Genomic DNA, 19,494 nt, shown 5'->3' with positions numbered 1-19,494 from the left:
GGGACACCAGAGCCTTTGGTCGGCGTAGATGTCGAGCCGGCAGCCGAGGGAACTCTCGCAGCAGCGGAAACTGTGGGCATGGCGGTGCCCGAGACGGCAGAGCTGCCCGTTGCGGAACTAGAGGCGGAACCAGAAGCGGACATGACACCCCCGCAATCTACCACCTGGAAGGCCTTCCTCTCTGAACCCGCCTTGTGGAGACACCGAGCCAAAGACTTGTATAGCGAGCGCAGAATCGACCTGCGCATGCGGGATGCATCGATCCTGGTACTCCAAGGCGCTGCAGCCGGCGCCGCCGTTGCCTCCAGCGTCGTTTTCGTGCTCCTGAGGCGGACATAGGGGCCTCGTCCGTACCTTGTATAAAATGTTGTAAGATACCTTGTATACAGAACATAGATCCTCACAAGACAATACACCCTCGCAAGGCACATGAAGCATACATCGCACTTGTCCACTAAGTGAAACCGCAACGCTCTTTATTAACGGATGTGCAATTCGCTATGCCGCGAGCTGCCAGCGACCTTCGGTCATGGCCCACCCTCCATCACAACCAGATTCAGACAGGACGTCCGGCAGATCTGCGCCGAAAGCCGTCCGATCCTAACGGCATCGCTGAAAGTTTAGAAAACCAACATGGTCTCCACACTCACTTGGCGAGATTATGAGCCTCAACTGAGGCATCGCTGAAACATAGCCGGATGGTCATCCGGCTGCTGATGTCGATTCTTGTCGACCCTAGGACCCCTCCGCCTTACGCCCGCCCATCCCCACCCCCTCTTTTAGTCATCTATCATGTCCTGGCTCGCTGCATTCTTTATTCAAAGTCGGCCGTGTAGGAGAATCCGCGGAACTCCTCCTGCATTGCTTGCGACAGAACTGGAAAGATAAGGTCAACAGGAATTGGTTACACTTGGAAAAAATAAATAACATACCAGACTGAACGGGGGTAAGTACTGGCGTGACGCTCGTGAACTCCGAATCAAAGTTGCTCGTGTCGGTGGCGCTCTTGATGCTCGGCAGGAAGGGCGGGGGCACACGCTTGTGGTAAATGTCATCCCAGCTAATGTTCCTGAAGAAAGGCTGGTTCATGATCTCCTGGGCATCGGTCGGGCCGCTGCCGAGGCGCTGGTCGGGCTCGCGGGTGAGGAGCTTCTGGAGAATAGACACGCTGTCTCTAGGCATGTGGATCGGGTACAGTGGCTCGTCCGCAAGAATGGCGTCGTAGATTTCGTCCTCGTCCTCGCCGCGGAAAGGCGACTGCTGTAGCAGCATCTGGTAGATCAAGACGCCGAAAGCCCACCAATCAACTGCGCGACCATACTTTTTGTCCAGCAGAATCTGGTGCAGGGATTAGTACATGCTCCTTAATCAAGCCCAACATAATGCTTTCATACCTCTGGGGCCATAAACTCAGGCGTTCCGCAGAATGTGCTCGTGTTGGAGCCGAACCACATGTCCTCTTTGCAAAGACCGTAGTCAGCAATCTTGATGTGACCATCGAGTGTCAACAAGATGTTGTCGAGTTTCAAGTCACGGTAGATGACTCCGTTCTCGTGAAAGTACTTGAGTGCCAGGCACACCTCGGCCGCATAGAATCTATCGTGCGTTAGTTGCTGAACCTGCCTAAACTGGACCAGCGCGACTTACTGAGCACGCTTGGTGCCGAATTGGCCGCGTTGAATGTGTAGCATTAGGTCGCCACCACTGACGTACTCCATCACGAAGTATACTCTGGTTTCCGTTTGGAAACACGCGTGAAGGTTAGTCAAAAACGGATGACGTTCCCTGTTGGCGATCAGGAACACTCGCTTCTCTGATCGTATGCTTTCAACCTCATCATTCTCAATGATGAACTCCTTCTTCAGGACCTTAATCGCGTACAAACGCTTCGACCTCTTGGTCTCCGCCAGCATGACCTTGCCGAAGTTACCTTTACCGAGGACAGCAAGGAAGTTGAAGTGGTCTAGGCCAATGCGCTGTCCCGTGCCAGGGTCTGTGGCCGATGGCAACGGCTTGCGCCCACCGCTTGTGGTAAGCGGGCCAGCGGAGGTGGGCGACGTCGGAGACGGCTCGGGTACTGAAGGCTTGCTGATAGGCGCTGCTGGCTGTTGGTATGGAGCTGCCTGCTGCTGTTGTTGTTGGTGCTGCTGATGCTGCGGCTGGTGCTGCTGGGGAGTGACCTGATGCGGTGGTACCTGGGGTTGCTGCTGCTGCTGCTGCTGCTGCTGCTGCTGCTGAACCGGGCGGCTTGCCTGCTGAGGCTGGCCTGAGTAGGAGTTGACCTTGGCGTAGTCTGCAGGGTTGTATGGACGCTGCTGAGATCCGTACTGGTTGTAAGGGTCATCCTGTTGTTGATCAGGCGAGGTGGGATAGCCGCTGCTGTAGCGGCCATAGTCCTGCGACTGGCTCTGCCGGCCGGTAGTGACTGTCGAACCACTCATGGCGGCGGAAGCTGCAGCGGCTGCAGCTTGGCTGGACGAAGTACGGTCAGGCTGGGGCGGTCTTTGCGACGTCTGCTGTTGGTATATGATCTTGGCGGCTTCCGTTGCCTCAGCCGAGCCTGTAGAGTATGATGGCGCATGTCCACCACTGACGAGCGTGGACGAGCTCATACTACTAGTAGGACTCGTGCGTCCTGTGCCCCGCAGAGTACGTTCGCTCAACGAAGTCGCCTTCTGCTTATTGATTTGCTTTGTCGTTCTGATGCCCTCAAGAATCTGATTAGCCACAGCCATAGACATGCCGCAAAAGTCTGGCACAAGGTGAACGCATTGCGCGTGGGCTGTGGAGCCACACTCCGAACATTTGCGACAGTTCTTCTTGCCGAAGGGCAAGATGTAGCCACAGTGGCAGCACCAGTTGGCGTTCATGTTGGAATAAGGCTGGAATCTGTGGGGGATGCGATGGTTGATCTTCTCCTCGTCCGGATCCGTCTCGGCGTTGCTCTTGCTGATACATTTGGTGACGACGCTGGTATAGCACTTGGTGTGGCAAGTGTACTTGCAGTCCTCGCACTGCATACCGGCAGAATACTTCAGGAAGTCGCCGCACAGAGCACAGCGCATAATGTTGTAGAACTGGTGCTGGACAAATTTGTGGCCGTACATTTCGTGGACCTCCTCCTTGCGCTGCCTAATGGCACCCTTGCGACCAAGACCCAGATCGACGGTACGGCGTTCCTTATTCTGCTTGACGAATCCAAGAGACAGGCGAATTTGGCCAGCCGGCTCAAGGTTGAACCAGCCATCGATGGGCTGCTGTGCAACCTGACTGGGAGGCGGGAGCGGTGCCTGGCCCTGAGGGCTCATGGGCTGCGAGGCATACGCTCCCCGGGGAGCCTGGAGGCCCCCCAAGCGAAGGTGTTTGCTGCTGCTGTGGGCTCATAGGAAACTGGCTGGGCGGGGCGCCCATCCTGTCGGCTGACACCCATCCAGAGCTGTTAATCTCAGCCTCAATCCTCTTCCTTCGCATCTCCTCGGCAATATCAGATATCCTGACCCAGAGCATGGCAATGGGTAGGGCGTGCTCGCCAGGCTTGTCGTAGACAGTGAGTTCAATCTCATTGGCCTTGTCGACATCAATGTTGAAGTACTCTGCTTCCCATCTATCATTTCGAGAGATCCGGGTCCGGGCGACAACGTTGTCCTCCACCTTGATGGCAACGAAGGTCTCCGGCCCGCGGCTGAAGCGTCCAGTGGATGCGTGGTCGACATCCTTAATGAGTGCTACGCGGATAGAGAGCTGACCAGTCAAGGGCTTTCGCAGGTTGGGCATGTTGATGGAATCATCTGAGGGGGATGTTAGTTAGCTTCGTCCCGATGCAAAAAGATCAGCGATCATGTGCTCACCATCGTGGTCATCGGAGCCCACAACGTCAGCCACGTGAAGTTCCTCGTAGCGTTTGAGGGCCTGCTTCAGCAAGAGAATCTTTTGCTTGCTCTCAACCCTACGAGCCGAAGCATCTGCTCTGCTCTTTCTGTCGCCCTCCATGCCATACAGCTGCACCATCTTCTCGACACCCTTCAAGTATTGTTCTTCAACCTTGAGCTTGAACTGGATCTGAGAAAGCATGAGCTGGATTCGTGGTCCCAGGTACGGATTGTCGTATTTGATCAGATCTGGGTACCTTTTGTTAGTCTATATCTAAAACATGGCAAACATGACGGTCTTCATCGCGTTGATAGTTTTATACTGGGAGACAAACCTAGCTTGGTGTAGTTGGGTCGAGGTTTGGGCACAGATGATGCCGGGCCTGGGGGAGCATAGGGATGACGAGGCGGCATGAGGTCGCCGTGCTGACCGATTTGGCTGTACTGGGTAGAACCGAAGGAGGCACCGCTGCCGGCGCGAGCATGTTCTCCCCACGAACCGGCATCCTTTGGCGGCGGCGGAGGAGGACCCGAGCCGTCGCCCTCAGCTCCATCGTCAGGTCCGCCCAGTGACATACTATCCATGGCGGATTGGTTGCGGCGCATCTGCAGTTCCCGCAGCTTTTCTTCGAAGAATTGAAGGTTCCGGCGAGTATCTCGCAGCTGGGAGTTGAGTCTTGATCGGACAGAGTCATTGTCGGTCTGGGCCAGCATGGCGTTGGCGCCATTCATCAAGACCTTCTCGCGCTCGATCTTTTTGAGAATGTTCTGAATCGCCTCTTCGTCACTCATGGTGGGCAAAAGGGTTGCGCGTAGCCACGCGCGGGGTCAAAGCTGTCGAGACAGGTCGATAAGAATGAGTGCCTTCAGTTGGTCGAGGCTGCGAGGTCTAGATGCAGCCTATGCCTGTCGTTCGAGGAGTTTGTTGGCGCGTTTTGCTCGTTTGGTGTATCAACTCGCACCGACGCCGTCACCCCGTACCACTATTGCCTCGACAGGGTTGTCCTGGGTAAGATGTCGAAAGTAATACTGCTGTGGATGTCGAATAAAGCAGCAATGAGGCCGGCTCGTAGTCGTGCTACTGGAGGCTGGGAAGCACGAGACAGTAGGTGAGGTCGAAGCCGTGCGGCAGATCACAACAAATGTTGCGTGTGTTGGTGGTGCGAGTTGCAAGAGAGGGGGGGGGGAGGTAGGATAAACGTAGCTCATTGATCAGTAGGAGGAGCAAAGCGGGGTGAGCAGGCCCATGTCTGGTTTCGCGCTGCAGGTGAGGTGGGATGGGCATGGGCATGGAGGGGGGCTCGGCCACTGACTTGCCAGAGCCCATAGGAAGGACAAATGGGAATTTGCCCTGGCAGCTAAACAGGCCTTGCCTCGGGCAGGTACAGGGGTGGCATGCTCTTCGATGCCTGACGTGCCCTGCTTCTGCAAAGATGGGCTGAAGATACTGATCCCCGGTAGGGCACTGGTCGCTAATGTTCGGCAGATTAGGTGTCCCTTACAGCGTCCGTGCCCGCTATAAGGCCTCCCTGGCTCATGCCTGCTTTAGCCGTCCTCCGTGGGCTTCCACTCTGTGATGGCGTCAGAGGCTGCTCGGTCACCACAAATGGTGCGAACCAAAGCACCTCTTCAACGTACATCTCCGCGATATATCAGATGACTTATTCGCTGCGTCCTTGCCATCTTTCAATGTGGTACCTGACACTCTTGACTGCAGTTCGCCTAGCAGGCAAGTATAACTGACTGCGCAGCATGCAGAATATTCGCCAGACCTGACAAATAAAGCCCTTCCGAGGCTTGTCCGATTCTTACTCTTGTAGGACACTCACTGTCTCAGACTACCTTGGTCCTGACGTCGTCATTGGCGACTGATCCGACCGCAGCACAGGCGCCCGTCCGACTACCGAAAGTCCTAGATCCCCACGCCAGAGCAACGAAAACCCACTCAGCGCCCTCTAGGACTGGCCTCAAGGCTCTCCGCACACACCACCACCACCACCACAAGATGCAAGGCGTAGAGCTGCAACGCGCCACAAGAGGGGCACTGATGCTTCAAGAGCCTGTCCTTCCTGATGTGCGTCGCGGTGAGTGTGATTGTGCACTACGCAGCCTCACACACACATGTCACATATCATGCCTGCCTGTCATCTTCATACGCCGGACACGTCGGGGGTTGTCCACCCCAACCACATTCCAGCCAGGCCGAAAGTTCAACTAGGTAGGGATGTGCAGGGACATTCGGGGAGGAACGCTCCAGAACATTACCCTACGCCATAATGACAGTTGTCCACTAGTTTTGGTAGGCCACTGTGGTTTTGGTCACCTTCACGTTTGTGAAGGTCTCGCACATGAACTTATACGATGTCGGGTCAACTGCAACTCAGACAGAAAAGAGACGAACAGGCATGGGTGCCGCGTCATCACCCGAGCCTCTACAGTCCAGTGCGTAGACGAGGTGTAGACGATCTTATTTCCGTTGTCTGTACGTAACCGCTTAGCGAAGAGCACACCCGAACGCTGCTCAACAGAACAGGGCCAAGAGGGCCTCCAGGGCATGTAGATCCCTCGTGCCTGAGCTCGTATCGACAAAGGATCGTTGACCAGCGGTCGATCGCCAGTGAAGATAGCGCACTGTCAAGTCGCAGTTGGCATTAATCCGGACAACCCTCCTAGATTCGCTAAGCTTACTCTGTTATAAAGAAAAGCGAGCACACAAAAAGCGAACCCTATTGCTGCTGCGCCTACCTTAGGTATGGTATTCGCAGCCTGAATTGATCGGCAGGTCATCCAAGTCAAAAAAACATGGCTCTCATGAGTCTAGCTCCCCAATTTTCAAGCCCCCCCCCCCCCCCCCGCCAGGCCAAGATTAGGCATCAAATTTGAATCACTTTATTATGACAATCTGGACGCTCAGCCTACAGTGTTGATTCGATTTGAGTCACACGATGAGAAGAGGGACTTGACAACCCGAGGCCCACAGATCAAGGGCATGGTCATGACAGACTAAAGTCTACGCTTACAGGTATCTGAACTGAATCCCTTAACGCCAAGCCAGCGCCCTGAGATTGATATTTGAACAAGCTTTTCTTTTATTCTATTCGATGCGTCACAGTGCCATCTGTTCATGCAGTGTACTCTCTCTGCAGCAGCTTGGCGATCGTGTTAAGCTGAATGTTGCTCGTGCCCTCATAGATGGCGCCGATCTTGCTGTCCCTCCAGAACTTCTCCGCGGGGCCGTCGCGAACGAAACCCATACCACCCATCCACTCAATTGCGAGGCCGCTGACACGTCCAGCGACCTGCGAGGCATAGAGCTTCGCCATGGCGGCATCCATGACAAAGTCCTCACCGGCCTCCTTCTTGCGGGCCGCGTTGTAGACCAGGGACCTGGCGGCGGCGATCTCGGTGTAAGACTGTGCGATCTGGTGCTGCATGCCCTGGAACTCGCCGACGAGCTTTCCAAACTGCTTTCGGTCGTTCCAAACGTACCTGCATATGTTAGACTGAGCCCACCCGCTTGCTCGAAGGTAAAGGGACTTACTTGACAGCGTTCTCCCACGAACCAAGGGCCAGGCCGGTCATCTGCGCGGCAATACCAATGCGGCCCTCGTTGAGCAGGCTGATGGCATACTTGTAGCCCTGTCCCTTCTCACCAAGAAGGTTCTCCTTGGGGATCTTCACGTCGTCAAGGTTGATGACGCAGGTGCTGCTGGCCTTGATACCGAGCTTCTTCTCCTTCTTGGCAATGGAGAAGCCCTCGGTGCCCTTCTCAACGACAAACGCAGTGATGCCCTTGTATCCCTTGCTGTGGTCCAGGTTGGCAAAGACGATGAAGAAGTCGGCCTCCATCGAGTTGGTGATCCACATCTTGCCACCGCTGATGGTGTAGCCATCCGCCGTCTCCGTCGCCTTGGTAGCCATGGCAAAAGCATCGGAGCCACTAACGGGCTCGCTGAGGCAGAAGCTGCCGACAGTGTTCGTCGCCAGCTTGGGCAGGAACTTCTTCTTCAGCGCCTGTGAGCCGTACTTGATAATGGCCGTGTTGACGAGTGTGTTGTGGACATCAACCATGACGCTGACACTAGGATCCACACGGGCCAGCTCCTCGATGCCAATGACGGCGGACGTGAAGTTGGCGCCCGTGCCACCGTACTCCTCGGGGATCTCGATGCCCATGAGGCCTTGCTCAAACAGCTGCTCGACCACGGTGGGGTCCATCTTCTCGGCCTCATCCATTTCACGGACCTTAGGGCCAATAACCTCGTTGGCGAACTTGTTCACAGACTCGGCCATGGCGAGCTCCAGCTCGGAGAAGTGTGTGATGGGGGTGGGGGGAATGTCGGTAATGTCCAGAGTGTCGGCATTCTGACGGCGTGACGTCGTGGACAGGGGCTTCGAGGACCTATACAGATGTAAGTTGACAATTGAACTATCGAGAAATAAAAAGACTTACTGCTGGATGAAAGGCATCGCCACCCTCGCGGGGGCGTTACTCCTCGCCGCGGCCATGGCCATGACGCCGCGACTCCTCCGCATGGCGGGGCGAACAACCCGTGTAAGGGAAGACATGGTGAGCCTCGGTACTTGTGAATGAAGATGGGAGTTGGGATTCTGAGCTTGCTGGTCAAGTGGTCAGAGATTGGGGGGGAGGTGAATTCAAATTGAAGTGCTAAAGTTGGGTCGTGACCGAGACAGCACTGAAAGATGGATGGAGAGACAAAGTCGAGGTGATCATCGCCAGCACCGAGGGCCCCTACAATGCCGCCCCATGCCTTGGGGCGATCTTCTTCAGCCGAGGATATCCATCCCCATGGTACCCCCGGCTGGGCAAGCTTGGGGCATTGAGTCCGGCGTTTATCCGGGAATGATGGTGTTGCTGACTCGACATGTGACGGCCTGGAGTTGAGGAAGTTCGTGTCACGTGTACTTATGTAATGTTGCAATTTGGAGGACTGAGATCTGGAGGCGCGAAGCTCGAAAGCATCGCATCAACCCATTGAGAGCCATTCAATCCATCATTGCCAGCACTCTATGATGGCGAGCTCCATGTTCAGTCGGCTTTTGGCGCCAACGCTGCGAAGAGCGCAGTTTTTCGCACCTATTTCTCCCATCTCGATCCTCGCCAGGCCGGCCTTCCAAGCCAGGGCTTTCTCCTCAACACCTGTTCAGAATGCGACGATAGGGCAGGTCCTGCGGGTTTGTAACGCCATTCCCCATCTTTCCAACATGTAACTGACCTAAATGTAGGGTTGCCGCAAAGGCAAGCGCGCTCGTCACGCCGTCTCTCCCGCTCTCGCGGACGTCGGAGCCCCCGGTCTCAAAGGCGTATGCATCAAGGTCGGCATTGTGCGTCCAAAGAAGCCCAACTCGGGCCAACGCAAAACGGCTCGTGTGCGTCTCTCGAACGGTCGACAGGTTACCGCCTACATCTCCGGTGAAGGGCACAACATTCAGCAGCACAGCGTTGTTCTCGTGCGAGGTGGAAGAAGTCAGGATTGCCCAGGTGTGCGATACCACCTCGTCCGTGGCGCATTGGACCTTGGAGGTGTTGCAAACCGTGTCAGTAGCCGCAGTAAGTACGGCACGGCTAAGCCAAAGAAGGCTGTTGTGGGTTGAAAATGCATGATGGTAGTACGAGGGGGCAAGCGGCTGCTGCGTGCTCAAGACGGAGAACTGGGTCTTGAGCACGGAGAACTGTTGAAAACGGTGTGTACTTTATTGTAAAACAATTCACAAGTGGCATGGCGAATACTTGATTGATCCCAAATGGCATTTTCTTGTTGCAATGGCAAGCGAGCAAATGTCCAAAACCGCAAAAGAAGCCTTGACGCCGTTCCACGGTAAAGCACCCCTGATCCGCGCACCGATTCAACCCATCACTTTGTGAATAGGTCTGGGTGGTGAAGCCCCAAAATCATGATCTTGCACCTTTCGTACAGCTAGTCTATTTCCCCGATATGCCACTATTTTCTTAATCCTTCTGGTTCTCATAGCCCTCGGGCTTCGTCTTCCCATTGATATCGAAGTAGCGGCTCGTGCCTGTAGTTTATTAGCATTCAATCCCGATTGGCGGATCGATGTTTACACTTACAAGAGTAGCCCTTCCAGTCAAAGTTGTCCTTGGGATTGCAATGACAGCGGAGGTCTTGGCGAACCTTCTCCCCAGTGGGGCAGTGAGTGAAGGGAACGTGGTAATAGGCAATGTCGTTGAAGAAGTGAATCTGGTCCTTGGGAAGCATGATGCCAGCGGCGATGGAGTGGACAGGAGCGTCGCCCCAACGTTCGTAGAAGAAACCACCGTCCTTGTCCAGAGACTCAAAGTAGTCAATGTAGGCCTTGGAGCGAAGCCAGTTCAGGTTACCAATCTCGAAGTTGGACCACTGTAAACGGGTTAGCATTATGAAGCTTTTACGGCATACGATTGATCAACACTTACGAAGTGACAGTTGTTGTAGGTGTCGCCGTTGTCGTCACTCAGGAATCCCATGGAGTTGTCGGCGGCAATGTGTTCGGGGTGGTTCTTCATGAATTTCTTGGTCGAGTCCCACAACGTGGTAATGGTCTCCTTGTACTCGTACAAACTCAAGACGAAGCTGTACTTGCGGTTGTTCTCCTTCATGACGCGGAAGGGGTCGTAGTGGATATCGCAGAAGAGCTCAATCGAGGGCTCGACTCGCCAGTAGTACTCGTAGTTCATCATGAGCGGCTGGCGGAAGAAGAAGCCAGACTCGAAACGGCACATGTGGCGGTAGCTGACGGAATCGCCGTAGATGATCTTGCGCTGAGCCATGTCCTCACGGACCTTCTTGGCCTTGTCCTGGTCGATCCACTCAGGGAAAGACCAGTGCTCCTTGGGGATTTCGCCATAGTGAGTTTTTCCAGAAACAAGCGATGTCGTGACCTTCTTGAAGGTCTCGTCAAAAGGCTTGTCGTTCAGGAAGACCCAGTCGTAGTTGTAGCGGCGGTTGAAGCGGTCCTCGACCTGACGAATGGAGCGAGCGATGTCCCAAACATCGCTGTTCCTCGCAAGGGTCACAAAGGTGGCATTGACACGAGGTCCAGGAGCAGTGCCAACAATGTCGTTCCAACCAGGGTCACCGGGGCTCATAGCCATGGGGAACTCCTTGGGATCGTAGTCGTTGACGATCGCCGGTCGCTCAGCGGGCGGGGTCGCAGGCTTCACGGCAACAGGGGCAGCGTCCTGCTTCCCGCCAGCTGCAGGCGCTGCAGGTTGGACGCCTCCGGGTGCAGTGCCGGAAAATGTGCCATCTTGGAGACGAACGCCCTCGTAGCTCGAGTGGGTAATAAAGTAGACGATTGCGAGGCCCTGTGGAAGAGTAGTTAGCGATGGAGCTGGCCTCAAGGACACGCGCATCACGCTTTTCCTTGTCGTGTGATGGATTTGACAGACGCGTGGCAGCGGCTCTGTCAATCCGGGGAGCACTCACGAAAAAGGCAAAGAGGATGTATCGCACGTAGCGCGCTGAGCCTGCCACCATGATGACGGACTTCAACGCGAACGGATGGTAAGAAACGTGAATAGAAGAAAGTGGTCAATCTCGATAGGATTGTTGAAGGAGGGAAAGAACGAAAGGCGATGGGATGATACAGGTGGCCTCCCTAGAGATGTAGGGGAGACGGCGGAGAAAAGTGGTCGACCCAGTTAGGCTTTACGGGAGACGAGTCGAGGGACCGACCAGTGGACGAATACGAAAGTTCAGCCCGGCGATGGTACGTGCTAATTACGTAGGTACTTGAATTCAGGGGTAGGAAGGCCTTGTGCCGAGTACCTTTTTCTGTCTCTGACAACGCGCGCTCCTACCTGGATGCAGGAATGCGGAAGAGCATGATAGGGGGATGCTCAGGAGAGTGGGGGGGCAATCTAGGGGGCACGAACATGGCCAGCGGGTATTATTCCTTGCATCCCGACGGTATAGGCACGCCGGGGCTTTTTGGACGAGCTGACGTGGAACGCTGGACGACCATCGCCTATCTTATCAATGGCTGTTAAAGACGCTTGCGACAAACGACGACACTTCAAATTCAAAGGGAGTCTGACAGTGGCATTGGCGATTCAGTACAGAGTGAATCATAGTACCTGAGCGTCTCAGACGCCAGGTGTTCATAGGCTCTCAAATGAGCCATGCAAACCTGTAAAAAAAAAAAATCATCTCCAGCGGTCGCGAATATGTGCTGGCTCGGAATGACTAAATACCTGATTGGCAAGCACCTGTTGTATCTAGGTATCCCACGACTGGGGGAGTACAAAACCGTCCCTCAGCCTGCATCACGTGACTTTGGGAGCCGTGGGTGTTGGGCATGGTGTTTCCCGCTCTGTGATTGGTCCGGATGATCCTTGGAGAAGATCGGAGCTTAGGACCACACGTCTTTGTCGGCATCGAAGTGGTGCATCACCATGTTTTTGGCATCGACTGCACGCATCGACGTCGTTGAATCTACTTCCTTCCTTGAGCCGACTTTGGTGCTTCGGCGCATTCTCTTCGGGAGATCTCTCGCCATTCGTATTGCTTTGCGAATGCGATCACATTAGCTTGCAATAGCTCTGATCCCTGCCGAGATCCCTCGCGCCTACGATCTAGTCGACCTTGCGACATCATCATGATAGGGTTGAGAACCGTGCTGCCGAATACCACCGACCCCTCATTCTCTTAGTGGTGAGTACAAGCGCTTTTATAATCATCTGTATCTTGCCTTTCTTCTCGGCATATCTCCTACTCTATGGGCTCTTGCCCCCAGCTTGCTGTTATTTCCAACATTCAGGTTGCGAGCTGGTTTCGTAACACGCCTTTGGGGTTCCACGAGCTGTCGTTGGCGTGCTTCCTACCTTTCAATCTCTCGAGGCAAAAAAGCCCGTTTTTCTTTCCTTGAATACATCACAGGTGAAACTGCAGCTTCTGGCGAGGCTTGGCTACTGTACTGCTGCTTCTCTATCGTTTTGCAAGCTTTCAGACAGAGCCCACACTGACGTGTTCGGTCATAGTGCTACTTGACCCCTCTTCTCGAAAGACATCACACAGAAAGCCATCATGTCTTTCTTCGGTTTCGATGCGACGCGCCACAACAATGCGGCCCCGGGCTTTTCCCAGGCCCACGACCCCTTCGCCGGCTTGTCTCATCGCACCGGCGACAATGACGATGCTATGGACTTCGAAGATACCTACGACGGACTAGGTGACCAGCTTGACGAAAGTGGCGATGCCTTCAACGACGATACCTTTGGCGGGGGGCTCGAGGACAGCGGTCCCACCAACAGGGGGGGCGCGCCCTCCGTTGGCAAGGATTTTGACTTTTTTGGTCAGACTGCCAAGGTGTCTGATGCCATCGAGGAGGAACAAGTCCTTTTCAGTCGTCAAGGCCCTGCACCTCGAGCACCTCAGGCGCCTGCAGATTATCATTCGTCCGCCATTGCACCTGGTAACTACTACTCTAGCCAGCCCGGTCAATCTTACGGCACCCCTGTCCGTACCGGCTACGAGAAATATCGTGAAGCCGAGCCAATTCCTGATCTTCATGTCGATGCCTCGCTTTGGGGAATGCCCGCCAAGAAGTTCGCGCCCACGCCCTCGCCACAGCCAACTTACCAGCCTTCTCCTGTCCCAGCATCTGGACGGAAGGTCATGAGCCTGGAGGAGGTTGAGAAGGCGATGCGCGAGCAAACAACAGTGCCTGGGCAGCACGTTGGTAGTGAACATATTCACCACCCGCAGCACTATGTTGCCGATCACAGCGACTTCTACGGACATCCTGAACATGCTCAACACCAATATTCCTACTCTGCAGCTGAACAGCAGCGTGCTACCCAGTCTCCTGCCCACCCCAGCCATAGCCACCCTGTCACCATCCTCCAGCGCCCTCAGTCAAAGCAGCCTACCCCCAGCGCCCCGAGCCCGCAAACTCGGCAGCAACAGCAGCAGCCCCCGCCTGCCCATCCGACCCAGATTCTCCAGAACCCGAACCGACTTTCTGGTGACGCCGCCCGCATCGGTGTCCCCACTCATCCTACGCATCGGTCTCAGGGTTCCATGGGCCGCGGCCAACAGGCTCAGACCCAGGCGCAAGCCCAGGCCCAGCAGCAGCACTTGGCTCACTTGTCTGAAGAGGAGAAGGCAGCATTCCTCGACCAAGAGACTAAGCGAGCCAAACGTAACCACAAGATCTGGCTCCTGTCCAAGGATAATGGTCTCATGACGCCGCAGGACAAGAACTTCATCACTCGTATTCAGCTCCAGCAGCTTGTATCCGCAACTGGAAACCCCACGGATGTTGCGAACGAGGGTGCCCTTGCTGAGGATTTTTACTACCAGGTTCTCAGCCAGATCCGCGGTGGGCAACGTCAAAACCCCAACCAGCCCTTGAACAACTTTGCGCAAACCTATCTCTTCCAGACTGGCAGCCGCCAAGGTGCGATGCGTCGACAGGGTCGTGCCGCTGAGAACCATGTGCAGCGAATGGAGCAACAGGTGCAGCGGGCTGTTGAAGCAGCAAAGAACAAGCCCAAGAACCCTCAGTTGGTCATCGCTGGCAGCCTTGGCAAGATCTCCTTCAGCAACTCTAAGACGCCGAAGCCTCTCCTAAACATCAAGCGAACGGAGAGCTCGGGTGAGACTCAGAAGCCGAGCAACGCAAGGCGCGCCCTCGGCGGTGGCGCCCTCGACCGCAAGGCTATTCTCAGGAACGTTGAGCGTGTCTACAGCACGATTATGGAAATGGAGGACCATGCTCGTCAGGCTCCTCCTCCTCCCAACGATGGAAACGACGAGGATTTCCATGTTAAACACCAGGAATGGCTAGAGCAGGCCCAGGCTCTCAACGCCAAGCTCTGGAGTGAACTCAAGGTGCATGAGCCCATTCGAGAGGGGACCGTCCACCCGTTTATCGCGTTCCTGTCTTTCCCCAAGGGCGAGAAGGTTTTTTCCCGCGTCTTCCGTCACATTAGCTTCGAGCAGCGGACGACCATCCTTACCATGATCATCTTCCACCTGGACTCTCTGGACGTCGTCCACGGTGCGCAGCTCACCCACGGCGAGAAGAACCTCAGTGCCCAGAAGCGCGAGGATATTGAGCTCTTCTCTCTCGCCGTCATGCCCAGCCTGTTTGCATACTTCAACGACACTCAGATCGACATTGTTACAGACGTCCTCAGCATCATCACCTCCAAGCTGAATGTCGACAGCATCGCGAAGACTCGCGTTGGAACCTCAATGCTCACCCTTGTGCTGAGCCGCGCCGAATTGCTGAAGCAGGCTGGCGGAGGTAATCCTCAGGCATGGAACGAATGGTATGTCGAATCTGCACAGATCTTGTGACAATATGCTAACAACCTCTTGCAGGGATCAAGTGTTCGGCAGCTTCTTCAACGTCATTGAGCCGACTCTTCCTCACATGTTCCCCGGTAATGTCAATGCTGGCGAGGATGTCATAGTGTGGCAGCTTCTTGCGGCCATGGGCGTCAGCGCCAACCCCGAGCAGCAGCAGCGTCTGGTGCTTGCCGTGAAGGATCGAGTCCTCAGTACCGTTGAGCATGCAAAGACGCTTCCCGGTGCCATGGCCTCTCAACGTCTTGGGACCGTCAATCTGTTCATGCATTCGATTGGATTAGATGTTGATCTCTTGCAGTAAGGTTAAGCTTAGACCTTAAGCCTCCGGCTGCTCATTGCGGGAGTCCACCACGAGCCGGGCCGCAGCGTCTGGCCGCGTTGCCTTGCCAGACTCGCTTCGTCCAAACCCAGACCATGCAATCGGGTGCATCAGGTCTTTGGACGGCAGGTGCTGTTGACTTTGAATCAACAGTAGGAGGCTGGCATGAAGGCGGCATGCTGTGACAGGGAGTCATGTGTAGAACGGGAAAGGGGGTAGCTTTTGCGGCAGCACATCCCAAGGACGTTGTACATTACACGATCACCAGTCGCACCTTGCGTGTACGAGGGTAGCACAATGCTACCTCGCCGCTTATAGTTTTTTTTTAGTCGATAGTTCAGCAAATTTCGCAAATGCGCCTTGTTTCATTTCAGTGCCGGTCCCCACCCCCCGTAATTTGTCCCAACGCCGTCTGAAAATAACTTCCTGCTTTCAGGGGTATCATGGTGGCACAGCGAGCCCGAATCCGTCTACCGTCACAGGCCAAGATGTAGAAGCCACCCGACCATCAAGCACCACGAGTCGTAGCACCTCTGCCCCGTCCACGGCCACGTGCTACAGCACCACCCCTGGCACGGGGTCTGGCTCTGGCTGCCGCTTCGGCAGCCGCCTGTGCAGCCGCAGCCTCCTCGGCCGCCCGCTTTTGCTCTTCCTTGGAGATGGGCTTGGGCTTGACAATGCCACTGACAGCCTCCAGCAGGTCCTCGTCGTTCCAGTCGGTGCCGAGCTTGGAGGCGTTTTCCGCAATGCTCAAAGTCTCGACCGCCTTGCTCGCCTTTTCGTCTCCTTCTTTCCCCTCCCCCTCGTCCTCCTCTCCCGGGTCCGCCTTGTCCTTTCCCTTGTCACGCGATCCCTTCTCCGAGCCGCCGTCTTCGTCGAGGTCATCGTCGAGATCCTTTCCAGGGGCAGCAGCAGCGCCGTTCTTGGCGCCCCGGTCGCGGAGGTGAAGGCTTTCGTTGTAGACCTCCCAGGCAGCCTCGTCGTTTTCGTCCGTGTACTTGAGTTTCCGCCAGTGTTCCGCCTGCACGGACCGCAGCCGGTCGAGCATGGTGTCGCTTTGCGCCGCGCTGCCGTCGCCGCTCTGCTTGATGGTCATGTGAATCGCTTTGGCGGCCGCGGCGCCGCCGCCTGCGGTAGCGCCGTTCTCCTTGCTGGCGGCCGCCGAGGAGTTGCGCTCCTGGTACGTCACGGCGTCGATGTGGTGGAGCTGCGGGCGGAGATGCACGAGGTTGGAGACGGGCGTCAGGTGTACGTCCTCTAGATAAGGGCAGAAAACTCGTCAGTCACCGTCACTCGAACCAACGGCTAAGAAGAGAAGGGGGAGGGGGGGGCTGAAGAAGCCAGAACGCACCACCTTGGAAGACGCCAATCATGTACTGCACCTCCTTCGAGTCCGGGCACGTGCCGCCCATTGTTTGGGTGCGCAGCACCTTGTCCTGGCGGACGGCCTCGCTCCAGTCGAGGAAGAGATCGTCGTCTCGGTCGTCCTGGCGCTTCTTCTGCCGCGGGGGCGCCGCGCCGACGCCGAAACCGCCGGACAGGCCGTGGGTGCCGCCGTTCTTGCTGACGAGGGAGTTCTTGAGGTGGCGGCCCCAGTGCATGCCCTTGTCACGATCATAGCCGCGCTGGTAGTCGAGGGGGATGTCCACCTCGACCATGCCGGCCATGGACTTGAGGCGCATCTCGGTGGGAGGGGCCTGGTCGGGGTTCGTTGTGTTCGGCTGCTGGAGGACCCATAGCTTGCGACCCTGCGGCAGGGCGGGGTTGAGCAAAAGGTTGTACGAGGCGACGATGGGATCGTCATCGACCGAGGAGGCATCCATGGTTGGCGGTATCTGGTGTCAAGGTGCGTGCAGCTGGTGCTGGAGAATGAGCAAGACTGCTGTCGCTGGGAATTGAAAATAAGTCAAGCAAGCAGGTTAGGGGACGCCAGTTCGTTAGGTCGTGCCCCGCGACTTTTCTTATCGATAAATATCCGTTTTCAATGGTTTTGGTGTTGGACCTCAAGCACTTGGGTTGGGGACAAGCAACACCAGCGTACCTTGTTAATGGCAAAGGATCATGTTCTGTGTGATGACCGTTTTAAGGCATTCCGCAATGGCTTAAAGTGTTTTGTACCTGGGCACACATTTGGGTTAAAAGCTGTGATAGCATGGGCTGAAGAGCCGTTACTTTATTTACTGAGCCAGAAGGCAAGTCATTCTCAGGTTGCGACCTCATGTTCAGCATTAACCTTCTATTGCCGAACGCATACAGGGTATGAGTCGAATTACCATGGGGAGTATCGCTACTCCTGTCAGATACTCAAGCAGATCAACACGGCCTTGTCACAGGGCAAGGAAGTGTTCGTGGGCTGTAGCAGGTTCACTGGTTCGTTCAAAGCAATTTGTAGGTGCACTGGCCGAGCGAGATGGCTCAACCTCGTTCATTTACCAAAGACTTATAAGCTAGCTGATCGCCCATGTGTTGGCCCAGACAGGTCGTGGTTACATCACTTCCAGTCACATACATCCAGCGAATAGACACAACAAGCTTTCATTATCTGTCTGGCTACCTTAACGGTGCTTCACCCTTGCAAGGGCAACCTGATTATGCGTCGTAAATTATACTCGTACACTCGTGTCCCCGTTACCTCGCGCGCCAAAATCTTAGATAATATCGCCTCCATGACCTCCCCCGAACCCGCCTCCGTAGCCTCCGCCGCCAAACGGGTTGCCGCCCCGACCGCCTCCCGGCCGCGGCATGCCTCCGCTTGGCCCGACGGGATCCCACCTCGCACCAGGTGGTGCCTGTGGATCGAAACCTCCCTGACCACCCTGCCCACCGAAGAGCGGATCGTCAAACGTCGGGTGCATACCTCCACCACCACCAGGTCGCGGCAATCCTCCTCCGATGAATGACGGTCGCAAGGGATCATGTGGTCCCAACCCGGGCGGGTTCAGGTCATCGTGACCGATGTTAAATGGGGAGCGGCCAGGCATGCCCAAGGGATTCCCGCGAGGCGGTCTGTTGATCTCGTGCTCGTCCTCGAACCCCGGCGGCGGAAAGTCGCCAGCCGGCAGCGGCCGATGAGGGGGGTGCGCGCCCGCGAGGGGGTCGTGCAGTGGGTAGGGATGTCCTGGCTGTGGCGGCCTGTCACCGGCAAAGGGCCTCCCCGGTTCTCTGCCGGCCTGAGAACGACCCTCTTGTTCGGCGTTCTGTCTCACGTCACGGTCGTCGGGCGTCTCTTTGTAACCCTCGGCCTGTAGCTTTGGCACGAGCTTCTGGACGATGCTGGTCTTGAAGCGTTCAATAAGCTCATCGATCAGAGCCTCGGACTTGAAGGCGCTCTTCATCTTATCCGGAAGGTCCGACCTGTCCTCGGACCCATCTTCTCGCAATGTGATGCGGATGGGGAGCTTGGAGGACTCGATGTAGTCGCGCGGTGTCAGCTCGAAACGGTGGATGATGTCGTGGCCGACAGCCAGTCCGCGAATCTCGGCCTTGGCGCCCATGCGCGTGATGTTGATCAGATCAGTCATGGAGGTTTGCTTGTGGGCATAAACGAAGCTGAGGGAGCCAAAGCCGGCGTTCCATGACGATGGCAGGCGGGGTGCGTGTAATTGAATCTCCTCCTCTATCCTCTTCTCTTCGTCAAAGCCGAGCAGTCGAAACTTGAGGGCTGACATTGAGGCGTGTGTGAGGAGGGCAAGGAGCTCATACGAGCTGCTGACGTCTGAGGTGGTGTCTCCGGATGGATGAGTTGGGATGGCATCAGCCATCAGCTGCAGAACAGCCTGGGTGGCGAGAGGATTTGCCATGGTTGTTTTATTGGACGTGTTGTTTGATTTGTATGGGATGTATGTGGGAGGAGGAAAAGAAATGGGTGATGGGCGTTGGAAGATGGTCGTCTATGCCGGCTTTTAGTCAAGTCTCTAGGAGGAAGGATGGGAGGGAGCCCGGCCGCCTGGAGCAAGTAACCCAAGGC

The 19,494-nt window shown here is 55.8% G+C and overlaps 8 protein-coding genes across 8 annotated transcripts in view; 3 read left to right on the top strand and 5 right to left on the bottom strand.

Moving 5' to 3' along the window:
* VDAG_09910 (She9/Mdm33 family protein) overlaps nucleotides 1–339 on the top strand; it is a gene marked incomplete at both ends in the record, with an annotated part of 1,964 nt that extends 1,625 nt beyond the window's left edge. Inside the window, one exon of the mRNA XM_009651255.1 lies at nucleotides 13–339. Coding sequence (XP_009649550.1) covers nucleotides 13–339 — 327 coding nt within the window. The remainder of the gene's footprint in view (nucleotides 1–12) is intronic.
* Nucleotides 340–814: 475 nt separating this feature from the next.
* Nucleotides 815–4,661, bottom strand: VDAG_09909 (calcium-independent protein kinase C; the record flags this gene model as incomplete). Its single annotated transcript, XM_009651254.1, has 7 exons — nucleotides 815–876; nucleotides 933–1,338; nucleotides 1,395–1,596; nucleotides 1,648–3,338; nucleotides 3,427–3,788; nucleotides 3,849–4,118; nucleotides 4,205–4,661. 7 exons carry the CDS (start codon nucleotides 4,659–4,661, stop codon nucleotides 815–817), a joined length of 3,450 nt encoding a protein of 1,149 aa, XP_009649549.1.
* A 2,330-nt stretch (nucleotides 4,662–6,991) lies between these two features.
* VDAG_09908 (acyl-CoA dehydrogenase) lies at nucleotides 6,992–8,606 on the bottom strand (the record flags this gene model as incomplete). The annotated part of the gene is made up of 3 exons (XM_009651253.1): nucleotides 8,323–8,606; nucleotides 7,411–8,271; nucleotides 6,992–7,358 (listed from the first exon to the last, which is right to left on the bottom strand). The coding sequence occupies exons 1-3, from the start codon at nucleotides 8,436–8,438 to the stop codon at nucleotides 6,992–6,994; spliced, it is 1,344 nt and encodes a 447-aa protein (XP_009649548.1). The 5' UTR covers nucleotides 8,439–8,606.
* Nucleotides 8,607–8,903: 297 nt separating this feature from the next.
* Nucleotides 8,904–9,485, top strand: VDAG_09907 (37S ribosomal protein S12; the record flags this gene model as incomplete). The annotated part of the gene is made up of 2 exons (XM_009651252.1): nucleotides 8,904–9,065; nucleotides 9,117–9,485. The coding sequence occupies 2 exons, from the start codon at nucleotides 8,904–8,906 to the stop codon at nucleotides 9,483–9,485; spliced, it is 531 nt and encodes a 176-aa protein (XP_009649547.1).
* An 80-nt stretch (nucleotides 9,486–9,565) lies between these two features.
* On the bottom strand, nucleotides 9,566–11,368 carry VDAG_09906 (glycolipid 2-alpha-mannosyltransferase; the record flags this gene model as incomplete). The annotated part of the gene is made up of 4 exons (XM_009651251.1): nucleotides 9,566–9,908; nucleotides 9,961–10,249; nucleotides 10,306–11,196; nucleotides 11,318–11,368. 4 exons carry the CDS (start codon nucleotides 11,366–11,368, stop codon nucleotides 9,841–9,843), a joined length of 1,299 nt encoding a protein of 432 aa, XP_009649546.1. The 3' UTR covers nucleotides 9,566–9,840.
* Nucleotides 11,369–12,916: 1,548 nt separating this feature from the next.
* Nucleotides 12,917–15,899, top strand: VDAG_09905 (uncharacterized protein; the record flags this gene model as incomplete). Its single annotated transcript, XM_009651250.1, has 2 exons — nucleotides 12,917–15,168; nucleotides 15,221–15,899. The coding sequence occupies 2 exons, from the start codon at nucleotides 12,917–12,919 to the stop codon at nucleotides 15,507–15,509; spliced, it is 2,541 nt and encodes an 846-aa protein (XP_009649545.1). The 3' UTR covers nucleotides 15,510–15,899.
* Nucleotides 15,900–16,035: 136 nt separating this feature from the next.
* On the bottom strand, nucleotides 16,036–17,350 carry VDAG_09904 (uncharacterized protein; the record flags this gene model as incomplete). Its single annotated transcript, XM_009651249.1, has 2 exons — nucleotides 16,036–16,784; nucleotides 16,879–17,350. The coding sequence occupies 2 exons, from the start codon at nucleotides 17,348–17,350 to the stop codon at nucleotides 16,036–16,038; spliced, it is 1,221 nt and encodes a 406-aa protein (XP_009649544.1).
* An 825-nt stretch (nucleotides 17,351–18,175) lies between these two features.
* VDAG_09903 (uncharacterized protein) lies at nucleotides 18,176–19,327 on the bottom strand (the record flags this gene model as incomplete). Its single annotated transcript, XM_009651248.1, has 1 exon — nucleotides 18,176–19,327. The coding sequence occupies one exon, from the start codon at nucleotides 19,325–19,327 to the stop codon at nucleotides 18,176–18,178; it is 1,152 nt and encodes a 383-aa protein (XP_009649543.1).
* Nucleotides 19,328–19,494: the final 167 nt, after the last annotated feature.

Source organism: Verticillium dahliae, genomic scaffold, assembly GCF_000150675.1.
Source record: "Verticillium dahliae VdLs.17 supercont1.29 genomic scaffold, whole genome shotgun sequence".
NCBI classification, from domain to species: Eukaryota; Fungi; Ascomycota; class Sordariomycetes; order Glomerellales; family Plectosphaerellaceae; genus Verticillium; species Verticillium dahliae.
The sequence above is the reverse complement of the archived record's forward strand: the minus strand, read 5'-3'. Positions and strand labels throughout refer to the sequence as shown.